Raw genomic sequence first — 21114 nt, forward strand, 5'->3', positions numbered from 1 at the left:
GTTTTTTTTTTTTGGCAGTACCGCGGGCCTCTCACTGTTGTGACCTCTCCCGTTGCGGAGCACAGGCTCCGGACTCGCAGCCTCAACGGCCATGGCTCACGGGTCCAGCCTCTCCGCAGCATGTGGGATCTTCCCGGACCGGAGCACGAACCAATGTCCCCTGCATCGGCAGGCGGACTCTCAACCACTGCGCCACCAGGGAAGCCCTATAATATGTTTAGCATAGTGCCTGGCACACAGAGCTCAACAAATATCAGCTATCGTTGTTGGTTTGTTTCTTGTTTTATTTATATATAGGAAATGCCTCAGGCTGCCTCTAAATTTCTTCCTTTTTTTTCCCTCTGGCAGGAGTCAGAGCTTTGGATTTCTGAGGATGATGCTCAGGAGATGTAATAAGGTAAGAACCTCTCCCTTTCCTCCCTGACTCCCTCTTCTCCTGGGAGCACAGTTATTATTATCAATAATAGCAATGAGGGACTTCCCAGGTAGCGCAGTGGTTAAGAATCCGCCTGCCAATGCAGGGGACACGGGTTCGAGCACTGGTCCGGGAAGATCCCACATGCCGCAGAGCAACTAAGCCTGTGCACCAAAACTACTGAGCCTGCACTCTAGAGCCCGCGAGCCACAACTGCTGAGCCCACGTGCCACAACTACTGAAGCCCGTGCGCCTAGAGCAACTAGAGAAAGCCCGCGTGCAGCCAAAAATTAAAAATAATAATAATAGCAATGAAAGCACATTTATTGAGCCCCGACTGTATACCTGCCAGACCTCGTGTTGAGATTTTACATATATTATTAACTCAGATTCTCACAATAAATCATACAAGCTAGGTATTTTTACTCATTTATTCATTCTATTTTTTTTTCATTTAACAAATACTTATTGTGTTCCTTCAATGTTCTAGGTACCTGGAGTACATTAAAAAATAAAACAGACAGAAATCACTCACATTCTAGTGTGCAGGGACAAGTGCAAATAAACAAATAGATGACAAATACAGTATGTCAGAGAGTGATGGTGCTGTGGAGAAAAATAAAGGTGAGGAGGCGAGAGAGAAGCAGCAGCAAACTGCTCCTTTAAACAAGGTAGTCAAGGAAAGTCCTCACTTTCTGAGAAGGTGACATGTGAGCAGAGACGTGAAGAAGGTGAGGGAGTGACACACACCGAACAGCAAGAAGTACAAAGACCCCATGGCAGGAAACTCCCTGGTGGTCCAGACTCTGCACTCCCAATGCAGGGGGCCCGGGTTTGATCCCTGGTCGGGGAACTAGATCCCACATGCATGGTGCAACAAAAAAGTTCAACTGAAAAGATCCGCATGCCTCAATGAAGATCCCGAGTGCCACATCTAAGACCCGGCGCAGCCAAATAAATAAATATTTTTACAAAACAACAAGCAAACAAAAAAAAAACATGGCAGAAACACCTGTTTGTTTTGTTTTGGTTTTTTTTTTTTTTTTGCCTCACCACATGGCCTGCAGGATCTTAGTTCCTGACCAGGGATCGAACCTGTGCCCCCTGCAGTGGAAGCATGGAGTCTTAACCACTGGACCGCCAGGGAAGTCCCCAGGCCTGGATGTTTGAGGACCACACCGAGCCAGTGTGGCTGGAGTAGAGAGTGAAAAGTCACAGAAGGAGAGGACAGAGACGTAAGGAAGGAGGAAGCGGGGCAGGTCACTGAGTTCTAGGCCACTGAAAGGATGTTGGCTTTCACTCTGAACAGAATGGGGAGCCAAAGGAGTGTTTTGAACAGAGAAGTACCGTGACCTAACTTAGATTTTAAAAGGATCCTCTGCTCCTGTGTTAAGAAGGGACCTTCCAAGGGCAAGGGTAGAAGCAGGGACACCAAAGGAAAGACTGTTGTAACTAAGAGTCAAGGGAAAAGATGATGGTGGCTCAGTCCAGGAAGAAGCAGTGGAAGTGAGAGAAACAGATTCTGGATATAGTTTGAAATAGATCCAACAGGATTACATGACTGATCAGATTCGGGTGTGAGGAAAAACGGGAGTCCAAGGGTTTTGGTCTGAGCAAATAGATGGTTGGTGTTGGCATTTATTGTCATGGGAAACACAAAATGACAATCACAGTCAGGAGTGTGGAGATCAGGGGTTCAGTTTTGAACATGTTGACTTTTAGATGTCTTTTAAACGTCTGAGGAAAAAGATCAAATAGCCATTTGGATATAAAAGACTGCCCTGCCCCCATTTTACAGTAAGTGACAGAGTTGGAATTTAAGCCAAGGTAAGTTTGACTCTGCCACCCTTACCTTTTGTGTTAAGTATCTGCCACCAGACTTTTGCTCCTGGCCAAGATAGAGTCAGCTGGGATCTGATTTACCATCACACGTGAAACAACCAAAAAGCAAAATTAAAAAGGCAAAATAGGGACTTCCCTGGTGGTCCAGTGGGTAAGACTCTACACTCCCAATGCAGGGGGCCCAGGTTCGATCCCTGGTCAGGGACCTAGATCCCGCATGCATGCCACAACTAAAGAGTCCACATGCCACAACTAGGAGTCCGCATGTCACAACTAAGAAGCCCACATGCTGTAACTAAGACCCAGCGCAGCTTAAATAAATAATAAAAATTTTTAAAAAGGCAAAATACATGAAACAAAGTTTTTCAATGAAAGACAGTGATTCCTGGGAGACAGGAAACAAAAGAGGTGAGCCCTATAGTAATCCAGCTTACTATTTTGATAAAGTTCCAAGGACATGATGCAGGGAGGAAGAACCGAGGCAGAGTCTGGCAGACCCCCTGAGTTGAGAAAAAAAAGTGGAGCCTAGAGAGACAGAGGACTTTAGAGTTCATCAAAAAGAGTAACAGGGAGAAGAGAACTGTGAAGGTCTACCGAGGGTTCCCTGCGAGTATTCAGTGCATTACTGATTAGTGCACGCATGTGAGGAAACTATCTGAGTTTGGGGAAAGAACCATCCAAAAGGATTAAAAAGAATAGTGCCTATTCCTACCAGCCAGACTGGGAAAACTCATAATTCACTGGGTAGAGTATTCAAGAAGGTCTTTCCTTACTAGTGGGGAATAATTAGCTCTAGACTGTGCCTTGCTTCTGACCTAAGAGATAATGAAAAGCAAAACCCAAAAGAATCAAACTGTTTCCAAGTAACTTAACTGCATCTCAGAGAAAAGCTCAAAAAGATTTATAGGAAGACAAAAATATCCAACGCCTAACAAGATAAAGACCTCGTGTCTAGCATCCAAAAATTTCTAGGTATGTAAAAAGACAAGAAAATGTGAACCGTAATGAGGAGAAGGATTAATAAATCAGAGAAGGACGTTAAAAGTTATTATAACTATAATCTAGAGAAGTTGGCTCATGCTGATATGGAGGCCAAAAAGTCCCCAAATCTCATCTGCAAGCTGGAGGACCAGGAAAGCCAGTGGTGTAATTCAGTCCAAGTTCAAAGGCCTGAGAACCAGGTGTTTACGCAAGGGAAGTGAAAGCATACGTCCACAGAAAGACTTGCACATGCAAGTTTTATTTGTAGCAACCACAAACTGGAAGCAAATCAAATGTCCATCAACAGGCAGCTGGATAAATAAATTGTGGTATATCCATAGAATGGAATATTATTTATCAATAAAAAGGAATGAACTATTGACACATGTACTAACATTGATAAATTTCCAAATAATTATGCTGAGTGAGAAAAGACAAATGAAAAAAATATAATAATTTCATATATATAATAATTCCATGTATATATATAGAGAAGATGTAAGCTAATCTATTGTTACAAGCGCAGCAGTGTTTTCTTGGGGATGGATGGGGAGAGGCAGGAGGAGATTATGAAGAGGGCGAAAAGGACAATTTTGGGTATGATGGGTACATTCACTATTTTGATTATGGTGTATTTTCATGGGTGTACATATGTCAAAACATACCAAATTGTACACTTAAATATTTGTATATTATTGTGTATCAATTAAATCTCAATAAAGCTGATACATCCATCGTCTATATGTACATATATGTACACACACACATCCATACATATCCAGATTCATGAGGCTTTTAACAGTGAGACTGAGCATTTTTTAACACTTCCCCAACACCCTTTCCAGCCTCAATTCATTTGCCAAAGGGTTTGATCCCTGTATGTTGCTGGGTATTCAGGAGTGTGACCTCATATTTGCAAAGTACCTCTGGCTTTGACACTTGACCTCCCAGGGGGGGATGTCAGGCCTCAAGACACTAGCAGGTAGATCCCAGGGGTTTGCCACAGCACTCTCTCAGTTGTCAGGACCACATGGCTCACAGCTGGTCTCAAGGGCTTCCCTGCCCACCTAGGGGCCTGCTGCAGCCCTGTTCTGGGGCTTTTGTGGGAGAAGACAGGAGAGGTTAGGGGGTCACAGAGATAAAGAGGATGAGGCCTTGCTTCCAAGGAGCCTACGATTGGGTGGGGGAGAAGACCCAGAAACCACAACTACAGTGCTCCCAATTCAGGGAAAGACTGCTAGATGCTTCTCCAGGATCGCATGGGAGCCCAGAGCTGGATACCTGGATCAGCAGGGAGTCTTCCCAACGTTGATGATGCTTCGCTCAAATGCTGACAGATGAATGGGAGTAGCAAGACAGACAGTGAGGGAAGGCATTCCAGGCACAGGGAGGAGCATTTAGGAAACCTTGCAACAGCCTGATGCATTCTAGGAACTCCAAGTAATTCCACTCTTGAGTGAGGGCTAAAAACCATCAACCCATGAGGTATCCCAGCTACTGGTCCCTTCTCCCCTCCATTCCATCCTCAGTACTGTTGCCAGAAGTATCTTTCTAAAAAAATTTTGGCTCCCTCAATTTTTAACATCTGTTGGCTCCCTATGACCTATGGGAGGATCATAGGTCCTATCAAGACCAAACCCTCTCGTTTGACATTCAAGGCCCTTTACAATCTTACCCCAACCTACTTCCCACCTCTCCTCCCCACCTCCATTCTAAAGCCCCTGACCCTTTGTTATAGCCACTCTTGGTTTCCTGTTCTACAAGCAGGCCATTCACTTTCTGGCCTCTGGCCTCCCGGACTTTGCCCAGGCTGACCCCCCCACCCCCCACCCCGGCGCAGGGAATGTTCTAATCCCCTTTTTTGCTGAGCTAACTCCCTTTTATTTCCAAGACTCAACTCAGGGGACATCTCCCCCAGAATGTGGAACTTCCAGGGCAGAAGTTCTAGGGCCCCTAAGGCCAGAACCCAGGCTGTCTATTTTGTTGAATAATTAGTTAATTAATCGTGTCAGGGAACCCTTCCCTGAGTACCCCAAGATGGACGCCCCACTCTGCGCTGCCCTCTGTGCCCCCTGCACACCTTATCCACGCTTTGTTAGAGCTTCTTGAGGCAAGCATCATTTCTTATGCTCATTTCCTTTCCTTCAGTGTCTAACTCTGTACCTACCACATAGGAGGTGCGGGTACGTGTTTGTTGAATGAACGAATGATCGGGCGTGGCTTTTCACCTTGTGTCTCCTGTGAGCCCGCCAGGCCTGCTCCAGTGTCTTTACCTCTATCCCTAGCCCGGGTCTCCCTCCAGTGCCCGGAGCAGTCTGCAGCCTTGAGCACTGCCGCCCTGGGGGTTGGGGACCCTCACAGTCGCCTACCGCCTCCCTAGTGCTGCTCAGCCCAAAGCCGCTCCAGAGACGGCTCCGCCCACAGCCGGCGTTGGAGGGCGGAGGCAACGCCCACGGGGCCGGGCTGCCTGGGATTGGTGCGGCCGCCGATAGGAGGCGGGGACAGCGCTGGGCTGCTGTTGACGCTCTCCCGGCCGGAAAAGTCCAGCCCCGCGGCTGTGGAGAGACTCACCGCGCGGCCAGGCGGTGGTAAGTGCTCGGCGGCCGAACGGGCTGGACGGGCGGGACTGACGGGAGGGGAGGACGCAGAGGACCCGCGCGAGCGCTGGCTGGGCGCTGCCCACGTCCGCCTCCGCCACAGGCTGCGCTCCAAAGGCAGTGCCCCAACCCGGAGCCGGCCCCGCCCGGGGGACACCGCCCGGTGGCCGACGAGGTCGTCAGTTCTGCCCTGTCTTCCAGACCCGGAGGACCTAGGCTCCCGGACGGCAAGGAACCGCCCAACATGGCATCGGAGGTGAGTGGGATCTCGAGGACGCCGGTCCTCCAGGCCTCCAAACGAGGGGGAGGGGCGCCCTGGGCGCCAGCCGGGACAGTGACCTGCGCACGCGATCTCCCCGAGCCAGACCTGTCGCCCTCCACCCTCCTGGTAATTGTCCTCGCTGGCTCCAGGCAGTGGGTACGCCCCGGCGCACCTGCCAGAGCCCTAAAGAGAGCTTTGCCCCGACTTCCCGGTATCCCCACCACCATCTGCTCTCCCCGGTCCCTCACCCCTCCCTAGGCAGCCTTTGTGGCAAATGCACCAACCCACACTGCTGGGGAAGGTGGCCCTGACCTGACCGTGATCTAGGCCGGGCGGGAAAGGTGCGGCCCACTCATTCAGCACCCTCACCTCTTCATTCCTTCCTTCCCGCCCCCCACCCCCCGTCCTCCTGGCAGTCCCCATCCTGTGCCCCTCTCCTACCATAGCAGTTGTCCCTGTGTAGCAGAGTCCACAGGACTCTTGCGTGTGCTAAGAGCCAGGATGTAGGGGACCGTGCCGTGTGGCCCCAGGACCTGGTGGCTTCCTGTCTCATTGGCCTCTCTCCCTCAGAGCCAGAGGACTCCTGGGTTCTCTTTCTGACTTAGTGGCAGGAGTCTGAGGCACAGGTTCCTTTCCCTGGGCCTCAGTTGATTTACCCGGCAGATGGGGATAATATTAGCTGTCTGCCTTCTCTGTAAGGTACTGGATCATGAGGTCATTGCTTTGAACCCTTCAAGTAAAAGGGGCTGTTTGCTTGATGCCAGAGAAGGGAACCCTGGGCCTGGGAAGCAGGAGGTGTGGGTTCCAGTCCCTCCTGGCCCCCATTAGCTGGCAAGTCACTTCCTCTCTGGGCCTCAGTTTTTTTTGAATAAATGGGTTAAGACTGTCTGCCCTACTAGCTTCTGGGTCATGGTGGAGGGCCCGTGGCAGGGCCTGGACTTTGGGGCCAAACAAACTTGGCTTCTGAAGCAGTCACTCGACCTCTCTGAATGTCTTTCCTCATTTGTAAAATAGGGGTAACCTCATAGGAGGGTGTAAGAGCATCTGGAGAATGCCTGGCACAGGGCGAAGCAATAGTAGGTGCTCAATAAATCATGGCTAATGACACTAAGAGGGACAACGCCGGTATTTCCCATGTGTTCTAAATTGGCTGTTGCTCTTTCATCCCAGCCTGAACCAGTGTCCCTGTCCCCTTGCCCCAAAGGGATCCTTCTGGCCCAGATGTACCCTGGCTCACAGCAGTGCCCTCTCCCACCATCTCGCCCCTCTCTCAGTGCCCAGGTGGTGGCACGTCACTCTAACATCCTCCTGGGGTCCTTTTAAGACTGCCAGCAGGGTAGGAGCTTGGCCCCAATGCGGAGTGGGCTGCCTTCAGGAAACCAGGGTGCCAGGCGACCTCTGCTTTCCCCAGGCCGTCCTGTGGGTTGGCACTAATTGGTTTGGCTGCAGCCCCACTTGTTAAATAGTTGTTATCACTAACAACCCACGAAGCGAGTCCAGGGGCCTGCTGGGGGAGGTGATGCCAGGCCCCTGGCTGAAGGGCAGCCTGCCTCCCCATCCTGACTGGCTGGCCCTGGCCCTCTGGTCCCAGTGGTCAGGACCAGGGCCCCACGTGGTGCTTTGCTGGAGATCTAGGCCTGGCGGGGCAGCAGGGGGTAAGGGGCAGGTCCAGCTCAAAAGGCTGAGTGGGGGCAGAGGCTACATCTGCAGGGCAGAGTCCTCTGGCAGCCAAGGCTGCTGGGCACTGAGGGGTCAGCTCACAGCCTGGGGCCAGAGCACCCCCTGGGGCCAGAGCACCCTGGGGCCAGGTCCCGGGGGTGCACACAGGAGTGACGAGTGGAGCTAAGGCACACCCTGACCCTGGCAGCCCTCGGCCCCTCCCTTAGCAATACCTAGAACTTACTGAGTACCAGGCACTGTGCTATGTATGCAGTTAACTTAATCTAATGGCTTAATCTAACAATTCCATCAGATAGATGCTATTATTATTCCTATTTTATAGAGGGACAACCCTGAAGGTTAGAGAGGTAATATAACACTCCTATGGTCAGGTGGCTAACTGAGGTCTACGACATTGCAGGGAGACAGAGGAGAACATATGTCCCCAGTGGCCACTGTAGACCCCTTCCACAGAAAAGATGCCAGCGAAGTAACATTCCCATCTCCACCCCGGACCACTCTCCTCCTGTCCTTGGCTCACTGGGCACTAGGACTGCCCCTCAGGGGTTCTGCGCTCCCTCCCCCATCTGTCCCATGCCCTGACCTATGCCCTCTTTCAAAACAGAGGTGTCTCTGTCCCATCCCTCTGCCCTTGGCTCCTGGGGGGCAGAGGGTCAGCTAGTGACCTCCTAGAAGGCCAATGATAATGGGTGTGTCTGGGGTGCTCTCCAGAGGAGTGGGGGGTTGGGACCTTAGGCCCCACCCCAAGCTGGGGGAGGGAGATGCAGGTAATTTGAGACTGATGGGGCCCCTCAAGTGCCTCCTCACCTGTTCCTGCAGCAAATGTTCAGAACAGCAGAGCCAGCAGAGAGGTCCTGGTGGGATGTGGGGTTTAGAGCAGGGCTTCGAATTCCGGCTGCCGAGGTGCAGTCCGGGCTCTGCCGCTCTCAGCAAGGGCAAGGTAAAGATCTGCTCTGTGCCCCAGTTTTTCCTCTCTGTAGCAGGATAGTATTGGTACCCAGTTCACAGCGTTGCCGTCTGCGTGACGAGCAAATAATGGTGCCTGGCAGACAGTGAGAATGCGACGTATGTTAGCCAGCATTATTGTCATTATCCCTGGTACATCAGAGCTGGATTCCAGAGTAACTTCTCACTTTGGTCAGTGGCAGGAAGGGTCCCAGAAGTTCTGCTGTGGTCTCAGGGGTGCCTGCCACCATCTCCCTGGAGCAGCGCCCCATGGTGGGAAAGAACCTAACTTCAGTGTCCAGCCAATTTCCCACATTCACTCCCTGAGTGACTCTGGGCAAGTTCCTAACCCTCTCTGAGCCTCAGTTTCCTTATCTGTCCAGTGAGAATAACCCTGCCCGCTGGCTCCCACTGCCGGCAGATCTGATAACTCTCCTGAGGGCCCTTTGTGGGAGGTCCTGTTCTCAAGGGGGGAGGAGACTAATTGATCATGCCCTCCTGGCCAGAGCGGAAAGCTGTGGGGTGGCCGGTTTGTGGGCACAGTGGACCCCATCATGGAGAAGTTCAACTCGTCCATCACCTATGACCAGCACCTCTGGGAGGTGGACGTGCAGGGCAGCAAGGCCTACAGCCGGGGCCTGCAGAAGGCGGGGATCCTCACCAAGACCGAGATGGACCAGATACTCCAGGGCCTGGACAAGGTACTCTCCACACTCCCAGGCCCAACCCAGCGTCCCTCCCTGTGGTCCCAGGCTTTCACCAAATCCCCGAGCGAGCGCAGGCTGCGGTATCATCCCAAGCCTGTCATCTCCCCTCGTAGTGATCATATGCCTAGAGAGGTGCCCTTTAACCACATGCTGTGCTGACTGTCTCTTCATCCCTTAATGCTCCTGTGGTCCTATGGCTCCTGAGCAAACGTGCTCTTGGTCTGTGATTCTCCTCGGGGGTGGAGCGCTGCCAGGATTCAACTGCTGATGCCACCCTCCTGACCCCCGTGTTGCTGCTATCTGCTACAGGTAGCTGAGGAGTGGGCCCAGGGCACCTTCAAACTAAACCCCAATGATGAGGACATCCACACGGCCAATGAGCGGCGTCTGAAGGTGAGGCCACCCCCACCTCACCCCCCACCCCTGCCCCTCCCCTCTCTGGGCCACTTTGAGCATAAGCACCATCATTCTGTTCCCTTCATCACTGGGACCTCAGAGCAGGAGGCCTTAGCAGAGATCGGGCAGAACTAGGGCACCCCGGGGCAGGGAGGGAGGGCCACAAGCAGGCAGACCCCGACTGCGTGCCTCCCTCCACCCCCAGGAGCTCATCGGTGAAACCGCAGGGAAGCTGCACACAGGACGAAGTCGGAACGACCAGGTGCCGCCAGCCTGCCCGGCTCCCCGCCCTGGGCCTTCCCAACCTCGGGGGGTCCAGACAGCAGAGCTGGGGCTCAGCAGCGGTCCTGGCTCCCCAGGGAGGCAACACATCTGTGGTCCCTGAGTGCCACATCCTCCTCCCAACAGGTGGTCACAGACCTCAGGCTGTGGATGCGGCAGAACTGCTCCACGCTCTCTGCCCTCCTCCGGGAGCTCATCAGAACCATGGTGGATCGGGCAGAGGCGTGAGTGCATGCAACACCAGGTGGCAGAGAGGGGCATGAGGGCATCCAGGGTCTCCACTCCCCCGAGACAGGCAGCCTGAATGCCAGACCTAGGTGGCAGGGGTGATGAGGGTAGGGGGGCCAGGCTCTGGGGTACAGGGGTACAGTCCAGAACTCCTGGACTGAGTGAGGCAGAACAGCCAGGAGTGAGGATTTCTTGCAGCATCCCTGACCCCCAGCCAGCCCAGCTTAGCAGGCAGGGGGAGCTCACCCTTTGAGGGTTCACAGGCCAGAGGCTAAGGCACTAGGCAGATGGCCCGAAGCCCGCGGAAAGGGGCCGGCTTGCCCGGGGCAACCAGAGAGTCACTCCTTGGCCTGCCTGTGCCCCATGTCCCCTGTCCCCACACAGCATGGCGGGCAAAGGACAGAGCTGAGGGCTGCCTCCCGCTGGCCTCATCCCAAGCTTTGGCTTCTGTGACATGACTTCTGAGAAATCTCTATTTGGTGTCAGAGACAGGGTTGACCCCTCCTCTTCCCCAGCTCCCTGTGACCCCTGTTTCACTGACTTCACTGGGGGAAAACAAGGGCCCCCAAACTGTCATCCTCGGGGCAGGGTGGGTGTTGGGAGGATTAGGGACTGACTGCTAATGAGTACAGGGTTTCTTTCCTTTTTTTTTGTCTGTGTTGGGTCTTCATTGGCGCACGCAGTGAGCGGGCTTCTCACTGCTGTGGCTTCGCTTGTTGCGGAGCACGGACTCTAGGCGCGCAGGCTTCAGTAGTTGCAGCACGTGGGCTCAGTAGTTGTGGCGCACGGGCTTAGTTGCTCTGCGACATGTGGGATCTTCCCAGACCAGGGATCGAACCCATGTCCCCTGCATTGGCAGGCGGATTCTTAACCACTGCACCATCAGGGAGGTCCCAGGGTTTCTCTCTTGGGGTGATGGTTGTACACTAAATGTACACTTTAAATGGGTGATTTGTATGTGAATTATATCTCAATAAAGCTGTTTATTTAAAAAAATTAGAACCGTCACTCACAGCACCTGTGCCACTGCCCTGCCTACTTTAAAGTGCCCCCAGCTATTCTGGGCTCCTCTGGAGTTCCTCTCACTGCCAGGTGGTACCTGCCATGCACCTCCCCTCCTGCCCTGGCCCCTACCCAGATCTGCTGCCAAGGTGCAGAGGCCCCAGCTGAAGGGGTGATCTCTACTTCGTCCTACGCTCACCCTCTGGACGCCCCCCAGCCATGGCCCAGTCACAATGCCCCACCTCCCGACCCTTCCCTTACACCATGTTTGTCCCCAGATCACTTGGTCCCTTGTGCAGGCAGATCCTTGGTGAGCCTGCCCTGCTCTTCCCTACAGGGGCCCAGGCCTGCAGGGTCCCAGGGTCCCAGGCAGGCCTCGCCTGAACCTCCTGAGCCCCTCAGGCTCCCTGCCCCTACTTTTCCCCCACAGGGAACGTGACATCCTCTTCCCAGGGTACACACACCTGCAGAGGGCTCAGCCCATCCGCTGGAGCCACTGGATCCTGAGGTGAGCGGGCAGTGAGGGAGGGGCGTGGTGGAGGGGAGGGGCCCAGCCCAGGCTGCCCTGACCCTCCTGCCTCCTGGCTTCCCACAGCCATGCTGTGGCACTGACCAGAGACTCTGAGAGGCTGCTGGAGGTGCAGAAGCGGATCAACGTCCTGCCCCTGGGGAGGTGAGTGAGGCCCAGTGCTCCAAGGATGGGGCTGCTGCCACATACTTAGCATGTTCCTTGGGCTTCAAGAGAAGAGGAGGGGCCAGGAAGGGCAGAGGGGGACAGAAGCCAGGCAGTCAGCCTCCCCAGCCACGGTGGGAGGGAGACCACAAATGGACCCTCAGCTCTCTCTAAGAGGGGGGCGATGAGTGTGTCACAGCCACGCCAGAGCTCTCCAGAGAGCCAGCCAGCTGCTCACATCGTGCCGTTTCCCCCGCGTGGGGACAACTGTCTGGCACCCAAGCCGACCAGGCCGCAGCCCTGGCAACCAGAGCTCAGCACAGGTGTGCGTGCAAGTACATGCCAGGGCCTGCCTGCCGGGAGCCCCGGTCACTCAGAACCCCTCCCATCTCTGCAGCGGGGCCATCGCAGGCAACCCTCTGGGTGTGGACCGGGAGCTGCTCCGAGCAGGTGAGGCACCCTGCCCCTCCTTTCCCAGGAGACCACCCTCAGCACCTGCCAGGTCTCGCAGACACACACTTAGAGAGGGCAGGGGTCCGGGTAAAACCCTGGTCTATTATCTATGGCCAGTGAGGCTAGAGAGGCAAGGGGAGGCCATGGGAGAGGTGCGTGGTGCCGGGGAGACTCAGGGCTCCCGCCTCCCTCCTGGGACCTGTATCAAAGACCTTCCCAACCTCCTGCCCCTCCCTACTCCTCCTCCCTGAGAGGGGGTCATGGGGGGGTGCTGGGCAGCCTGGTTGGGGGGTGGGGGTGGGGAGAAGGCCCCTCCTCGCCCTCCAGCCCAACCCTATTGCCTTCCCCTTCCCGAATCGGCCAGAACTGAAATTTGGGGCCATCACTCTCAACAGCATGGATGCCACCAGTGAGCGAGACTTTGTGGGTGAGTCCTGGGCGCTAGCCCGCCCGCCCTCCAGGGCCAGTCCCCTGCAGTGCCTGCTGCCTTTGTCCCCCCGCCCTGCCTCCTCTCCAGCTTCCTACCACTCCCGTATGGCCCACCGGACCTTCTCCAGGCTGGGTGAGGGGCGAGGCCTGGTGACCAGACAGCCTGCTCTCCCTCTCCTCCCACAAGCTGAGTTCCTGTTCTGGGCTTCGCTGTGTATGACCCACCTCAGCAGGATGGCCGAGGATCTCATCCTCTATGGCACCAAAGAATTCAACTTGGTGCAGCTCTCAGACGCCTACAGGTAAGGCTGCGCCTGCCCTCCCCCAGCTCTGCGCCCACCAGCATGGCTTCTTTCCTCCTCACCCCAACCCCCGGGCAGAGCTGCCCAGCAGACCAGCCAAGGGGCACCGGAGCCCCTTCAGCCCCGGCATCTCTGTCTCCAGCACTGGAAGCAGCCTGATGCCCCAGAAGAAAAACCCAGACAGCCTGGAGCTGATCCGGAGCAAGGCGGGGCGAGTGTTTGGGCGGGTAAGCAGGGCAGGGAGTTGGGGCGAGGCCTCTGCGCTGACCCGGAGGGTCCTGAGGGAACGTCCAGGACAGGCTCCGAGGTCCAGCCCCCTGATCCTCCCTGTCCCCTCAGTGTGCTGGGCTCCTGATGACCCTCAAGGGACTTCCGAGCACCTACAACAAGGACTTACAGGTGCGAGGCTGGGGACCCAGTTGCACACACACCGCATACCAATTCTTGGGGTCCTGGCTCATCTGGGCAGGGGCCCCACAGAATTGCCACCTCCTGTCCTGCGCACCCAGCCCTGGGAGTGCTCTCCTCTCCCTTGGTGCGGGGTGTACAAGGTGCTGAGTGTTCCCAGTGGAAGGCAGTGGGAAGGCCTCACTGGGCACCAGGCTACTGGGCCCTTACCTCCTGCCATGTGCCTCCCAGGAGGACAAGGAAGCCGTGTTTGAAGTGTCCAACACCATGAGCGCCGTCATCCAGGTGGCCACTGGCGTCATCTCTACACTGCAGGCAAGACACGTCTCTTCTCCCCGAGGTCCCTAAGCTCAGGGCTGGGATGCCAGGAGGGCGATCTTGAGAGGAGGCAAGCGTGGGTGGGTCCAGAGGCCGTGGGGCAGAGGGAGGGGCCATGTGCTTGTTCCTGCCCTGGGAAGAGCGAAGAGACGTATTGCAGTAGAATGGAAGTGGGTTAGACTCAAGGAGCCCCATCAGCTGGCCTGGCCAGATTTCTTCTTTAACCATTTACTATGGGAAATTTCAGTATAAACAGTTGAGAGGCTGTGTATCATGAACCCTTATGTACCAACACTCGGCTTAAACAACAATCAACCCATGGCCATTCTTGCTTCAGCTGTCTTTACCCACTACCCCCTCCACCGTTGTTTTTAAGCAAATCCCCCTCATCATTTCATTCCTAAATAGTTCAGGATGTGTCTCTAAAGCAGTGGTTGTCCCGAGATCAGCAGCAGCAGTATCACCTGAGAACTTGACAGACCTGCAGTCCTAGGGCCCCCTCCAGACCTGCTGAATCAGAGACTCTGGGTTAGGCCACGGAGATCTGTATTCATTATAAATCGTCCAGGTGATTCTGATGCTAAAGATAAGGAGGCAACCCCAGTAGCACAGCTAATAATTATCAATAATTATGAAATGATGGTTCAAGCAGAGAAAGCAGAAGAGGGTGGGTAAGAGGGGATCTGCCCAAGGCAGGGGACTTCCTGGCTGAGGGGGGGTAGGCCTTAGGCTGGCAGCTCCAGGACCAAGGGCCCCCCAGATTCACACTCGCCTGGCCTGCTGTCCCCAGATTCACCGTGAGAATATGGCACGGGCTCTTAGTCCTGACATGCTGGCAACTGACCTCGCCTACTACCTGGTCCGCAAAGGGGTAAGTGTGGGGCAGCCAGGGTGGAGGGGCAAGGGGACAGGGATGTTCCTCAGGCTGGGGGTGGCGGTGGTCATGGCACAGGGGGAGGGCCGGCACCCCCAGCAGAACAGGGAGCTCAGGAAGCCTGCGTCAGCACCACTCTCCCGCCCCCTGCGCCCCCAGATGCCATTCCGCCAGGCCCACGAGGCCTCCGGGAAAGCCGTGTTCATGGCCGAGACCAAAGGGGTCGCCCTCAACCAGCTGTCGCTGCAGGAGCTACAGACCATCAGGTGTGCTCCCCTCCCCTCCCCTCCCCTCCCTCTGCTGCCTTCCTCGAGGCCAGCCCAGGCCCACCTCCTCCTTTCCCCCCAGCCCCCTGTTCTCGGGAGACGTGAGCCATGTGTGGGACTACGGACACAGCGTGGAGCAGTACGCAGCCCTGGGGGGCACCGCGCGCTCCAGTGTCGACTGGCAGATTGGGCAGGTGCGAGCTCTCCTAGGGGCACAGCAGGCCTAGAGCCCTCCCCATGCCTCTCCCAAATAAAGTGGGCCCAAGAGGAGGCTGTGTGTGTTTCCTGCCCAGCCTGTCTGCCTCGGTCGGTGGGGATGCAGTTAGGGGCCATAGAGGAAGTGGAGGAACTGGACAAGCATGGCTAGAGTCAGGGATGGGGAAGGGTGGAGGGGATGCGCATCAGAGCCTCCACCCTGCGCAGGCCCCACCCCCTTCACCGTGGGCCTCACAGTGACTTCCTGCCTTGGGTGTCTTGGCGGGACTGGCTTCCTTGGAGCCCTGGTGGGAGCTGACGGGCTGGGTTAACCCAGACAGCCCCGTCCGTCCCCCTTCCTTCCAGTGTCCTTCCTAGGCTGCCCTGCTCACGTTGTCCCCTTGCTTAACCCACCCTTCCCTAGACCATCAGGGTCCTGTACCCTCTGAGGGGAATGGTGTATCTGGTGGTAAAGTCGGTCATCCGGCTAGCATGTGATGCCAGGCACTAGGTGAGCTGCATACACAGGTAAAGAAGACGCTTCCTCCACCCTGAAGAGTAACGTACAAATTCCCAGACACTAACCGTGAGGTGAGGGCCACGGACAGGTGGTGCCAGAGGGGCCTGCCCGTGCTGCGGTCAAGGGAGGGATGGTCTCACTGAGTCTGCAAAGAGCCCGAGGCCAGGCCTAGGACATGGTAAGGATTCCATAACGGTGGTCCCCAGTGCCAGCAGAGATGCAGAGGCCTCGTCTATACAAATCTCACCAAAATCCTGCTAATAAAACACAAATTTCAGACGTTTCTTAACAACAGAAGTAAGCAAGCTAAACACAAAGAAGAATGAGTAACTCCTCCTGAGCGACTCTGGGAGCAATGAGAAGACTTTGTAAGCTAAAGAACCAGAACTCCAGCAGTGGGGACACTACACCAAGTTCCCAAAAGGGTGAAAGCTGTGGGTCACACATAGAATCTTCTAGAGTGGTGGTTCTCAAAGTGTGGTTCCTGATTATTATCATCGTCATCTTCTTCAAACTTGTTAAAAGGAAAATGTTCAGTCCCCACCGAGACCTACTGAACCACATTCTGGGTGGGCCCAGCAGCCTGTGTTAACAAGTCCTTCAGGTGATGCTGACGTGTGCTCAGGTTTGAGAGTCACTGATCTTTAGAACCTTGTTACACAAAGTTGCTGCAGACGAGCAGCATCAGCCTCCCTGGGCCCCCACCCTAACCTACGGATTCAGAATCTGCAGCTTAACAAACTCGCCAGGTTATTCGTGTGCACATTCAGAGTCAGAAGTGCTGATCTGTAGATATGCAACAAGGACTTATTGTACAGCACAGGGAACTATATGCAGTAACTTGTAATATCCTATAATGGAAAAGACTCTGGGAAAAAAAAAAAAATATATATATATACACATATATATATAACTGAATCACTTTGCTGTACACCTGAAACTAACACAATATTGTAGATCAACTATACTTCAATTTTTAAAAATAAAAAATTAAAGAAACCCAAAGGGGTCAAACAGAAACAAAATTGTAGGAGTAAAAAAAAAAAAAAGTGCTAATCCAGAGAATGCCTAAAATCTAGTCTCTGAAATGAAGGAGGGCCTCACCCATCCAACAGCGGACAGGATTAAAATAACTAATACATTTAGCACGCGGAGAATTGGAATAGAGGGAGGCAGGAAGTTGCTGCGATGCCTCCCTCCATCTCTACCGCCTCCACTGAGGGGGCACACCCCAGTCTAAATGGGGACTCTTTCCAGACAATCCTGTTAAAAGTTCCTCCTTAACTGAATTGCAGTCAGCCTCGCTGGGCTTCCCACTCAGGAGCCTGGCCTGACCAGAAGGAATGGCCTGTCCTAGCTCAGGAAGGGCAAGAGTTTGTGCAGCTTTTCTCCCAGACTCTGTCCATACATGACTGAGCTACTCCACTTATCTGCCTCTTTCTGTTCTGCTACAGACTGGCTACATACTTTCCTCTTGTCTACTGTGTTTTTAATCTCAGAAGCTGTTTACACCAAAGCTCAGTGTGACCTTGTATTGATTTCCTATTGCTGTAACAAAGTACCACAAACTTCATGACTTAAAATAACATAAACACTATTTTATAATTCTTGAAGTCATAAGTCTGAAGTGGGTTTTTAAATTTTTTAAATTTATTTTTGGCTGCATTGGGTCGTTGTTGCGTGCAGGCCTTCTCTAGTTGCGGCGTGTGGGCTTCTCATTGCGGGGGCTTCTCTTGTTGCGGAGCATGGGCTCTAGGCGCGCAGGCTTCAGTAGCTGCAGCACATGGGCTCAGTAGTTGTGGCTCGAGGGCTCTAGAGCGCAGACTCAGTAGTTGTGGCGCACGGGCTTAGTTGCTCCGCGGCATGTGGGATCTTCCTGGACCAGGGCTCAAACCCATGTCCCCTGCACTGGCAGGCGGATTCTTAACCACTGTGCCACCGGGGAAGTCCCTAAAGTGGGTTTTATTGAGACAAAATCAAACCTCAGCAGGGCCATGCCTCTTCCAGAGACTAGAGAAAAATCTGTTTCCTTGTCTGTTCCAGTTTCTAGAGGCCACGTGCATTCCTTGACTTACGACCCTTCCTCCATTTTCAAGGCCAGCAATGTAAAATTGTCAAATCTCTCTTTGACCCTCTGCTTCCACTGTCACATCTTTTATTTTTTTAATTTATTTTTTATCGATGTGTAGTTGAATTACAATGTTGTGTTAATTACTACTGTACAGCAAAGTGACTCAGTTATACATATATATACATTCTTTCTCTTTTCCATTATGGTTTATCACAGGATATTGGATAGAGTTCCCTGTGCTATACAGTAGGGCCTTTTTGTTTATCCATTCCGTGTATACCAGTTTGCATCTGCTAATCCCAAACTCCCAGTCCAACCCTCTCCCACCCCCTGCCCCCTTGGCAACCACCAGTCTGTTCTCTATGTCCCTGATTCTATTTCTGTTTCATAGATAGGTTCATTTGCGTTGTCACATCTTCTGACTGACCTTTCTGCCTCCCTATAAGGACCCTTGTGATTGCATTGGATCCACCTGCATAAACCAAGATAATCTCGTCTCAATATCCTTAACTTAATCACATCTGCAAAGTCCCTATTTATCATGTTAAAGTAACATAGTTACAAGTTCCAAGGATTATTATTCAGCTTACTACATTCTGTCTGGCTCTCAAAGATTTATGTCCATCCCACATGCAACATACATTCACTTGATCCCAAGGTCCCCCAAAGTCTCAACACATTACAGCATCAACTCAAGTTCAAAATTTCATCTAAATCTCATCAGCTCAAAAGTCCCATATCTCATCATCTAAAAGGGTATGACTGAGATTCTGGGTATGATTCATCCCGGGGCAAAATTCCTCTCCATCCATGAACCTGTGATTGTGCTGAGGATTAAATGAGTTCACACACAAAAATTCAAGAAATAAATTATCTACTCACTTTCTAAAGTAAGATGCTGGTTTAGGTATAGTATAACAGTTATAGACATTTCAATTTAAAAAGGAAGAAAATGGGAATTCCCTGGCGGTCCAGTGGTTAAGACTCAGCACTTTCACTACCATGGGCCTGGTTTTGATCCCTGGTTGGGGAACTAAGGTCCCACAAGTTGTGTGGCGTGGCCAAAAAATATAAATAAATAGAAGGAAGAAAATGGATAACACAATATTGTAAATCAACTATACTTCAATTAAAAAAAAAAAAAGGAAGAAAATGGAAAGAGAAAAGGAGTCACTGGTTCCAAGCAATTTTGAAATCCAGCCTAGCAAACTCCATTAGGTTTCAAGGCCTGGAAATAATCCTCCAGGGCTCTCAGCTCTACCCTCTGGACCTGCACCTCCGTCCTCACAGTCACCACTCCTTTTTCTTGAAGGGTAGCACATGTTTGTAGCTGAGTAACATAGAAGCATATTAGCATATTTCCTAATATTTTGAGAGAACTTTTAGAGCTTTCTTTAATTTCCCCCTCTCTTGTTCCTTTTAGTCCTTGCCGGCAGAGTTTTTGCTGATATAACATCCTCAAGAACTTTGTGGGTCTCCTGTGTATGTCACAGGACACTTCACTGGACAAGAGAGTCCTCTTTCCTAGATAATCCCATCTCTGTTCCTGGCTTCTGCTGAAATATCTGGAGAGATCCATGAGTCATGTGCCAAATCTCTTAAAGAGCACTCTTAACAGGATACTCTGGCCTTCTGATCCTTTCCAGGCAGTAGCAAGTTTGTCCAACCACACCCTAGGCTTTCTCTCTAAAGCATGTTTTCCTAACAGTGAGTCTCCTAATTTTAGCATCTTTTGCAATCTAGATAGGCTGAGAATTTCCCAAATCATTAAGTCCTGGTTTCTTCTTGCTTACCAGTTCTTACCTCAATTTATGTCTTTATTCTTGCATTTTATACTCAAAGCTGCAAGGGATGCTGAGGAAGCAAGTACCTGGCAAAAGGGAATGAGGTTGTCTCATTGGTTCTTATACTAAACTTTAAACATCCCTTGGGGGTTGGGGCAGGGCCCACTTCACTGCTCCTGTTGTCTTCTGAACAATATTAGGGTCCATAACTAAGGAAGAAGGGAGAGGAGAAATGACTGTTCATTGAGCAGCCAATGGAGTCCAGAGTGGGTGATTACTGTCCTGTTGAAGCACCAAGATTGCACTGACATGTTTGGCAATCACAAAGTTAGTAGACTTCACAGGACCGGGGGCCGGTGTGGAGAGCCCTTCATACAGGGACAAAGGGCACGGCTGGAAAGGCAGCCACCCCCTTGCCCATCATGTACCACACGTTTGTGGGGAACCTGTGCTAGATCATTCGTAGACGACCTGCTTCTGAGCCGGGGTTTTGTACGTAGCAGAGCAGCTCCCTTGCCGCCAAACTTTTTTTTTAAACTCGTGATTTAAAAAATAATAAATTTATTTATTTATTTTATTTGAAAATTTTTGGCTGCATTGGGTCTTCGTTGCTGCACACAGGCTTTCTCTAGTTGTGGTGAGCGGTGGCTACTCTTCATTGCGGTGCACGGGGCTTCTCACTGCAGTGGCTTCTCTTGTTGCCAAGCACGGGCTCTAGGCGCACGGGCTCTAGGCGCACGGGCTTCAGTAGTTGCGGCTCATGGGCTGTAGAGCACAGGCTCAGTAGTTGTGGCACACGGGCTTATTTGCTCCGCGGCCTGTGGGATCTTCCCGGACCAGGGATCGAACCCGTGTCCCCTGCATCGGCAGGCGGATTCTTAACCACTGCGAAATATCTTTTTGAACTATAGTGTTGTCTGGGTATATGCCCAGGCGTGGGATTGCTGGATCATATGGTAATTCTATTTTTAGTTTTCTGAGGAAACTCCACACTGTTTTCGGTAGTGGGTGCACCAACTTACATTCCCACCAACAGTGTAGGAGGGTTCCCTTTTCTCATACCCTTTCCAGCATTTGTTATTTTATAACAGCTCTATTGAGCCATAATTCACATGCCATAAAACACAACATTTTAAAGTGTTCAGTTTAATGGTTTTTAGTATGTTCACAGAGTTGTGTAATCATCACCACAATCAATTTGAGAACATTTCATCATGCTAAAAAGAAGCCCGGGCTTCCCTGGTGGCACAGTGGTTGAGGGTCTGCCTGCCGATGCAGGGGACGCGGGTTCGTGCCCCGGTCCGGGAGGATCCCACATGTCGCGGAGCAGCTAGGCCTGTAAGCCATGGCCGCTGAGCCTGCACGTCTGGAGCCTGTGCTCCGCAGCAGGAGAGGCCACAGCAGTGAGAGGCCCGCGTACCGCAAAAAAAAAAAAAAGCAGCCCACAAGAAACTTGCCCTTCAAAGGAAGCGCAAAGAAACACA

General features: G+C 52.6%; 1 protein-coding gene across 3 annotated transcripts; it reads left to right on the top strand.

Moving 5' to 3' along the window:
- Window positions 1-5743: 5743 nt before the first annotated feature.
- Window positions 5744-15325, top strand: ASL (argininosuccinate lyase). 3 transcript variants are annotated; one of them, XM_082670852.1, is made up of 17 exons: window positions 5744-5826; window positions 6037-6091; window positions 9229-9423; window positions 9739-9822; window positions 10031-10087; window positions 10234-10331; window positions 11768-11845; window positions 11933-12010; window positions 12408-12460; window positions 12828-12890; window positions 13080-13194; window positions 13337-13421; window positions 13534-13593; window positions 13834-13917; window positions 14711-14791; window positions 14954-15060; window positions 15143-15325. In XM_082670852.1, the coding sequence occupies exons 2-17, from the start codon at window positions 6080-6082 to the stop codon at window positions 15285-15287; spliced, it is 1395 nt and encodes a 464-aa protein (XP_082526978.1). In that variant the 5' UTR covers window positions 5744-5826; window positions 6037-6079; the 3' UTR covers window positions 15288-15325. The 3 variants fall into 3 exon arrangements, with proteins under 3 accessions (XP_082526978.1, XP_082526980.1, XP_082526979.1); XM_082670854.1 differs by having other exon boundaries at window positions 5775-5826; window positions 9313-9423; XM_082670853.1 differs by having other exon boundaries at window positions 5795-5826; window positions 5939-6091.
- Window positions 15326-21114: the final 5789 nt, after the last annotated feature.

The sequence above is a fragment of the Grampus griseus genome, assembly GCF_964374135.1.
Source record: "Grampus griseus genome assembly, chromosome: 14".
Classification (NCBI taxonomy): Eukaryota; Metazoa; Chordata; class Mammalia; order Artiodactyla; family Delphinidae; genus Grampus; species Grampus griseus.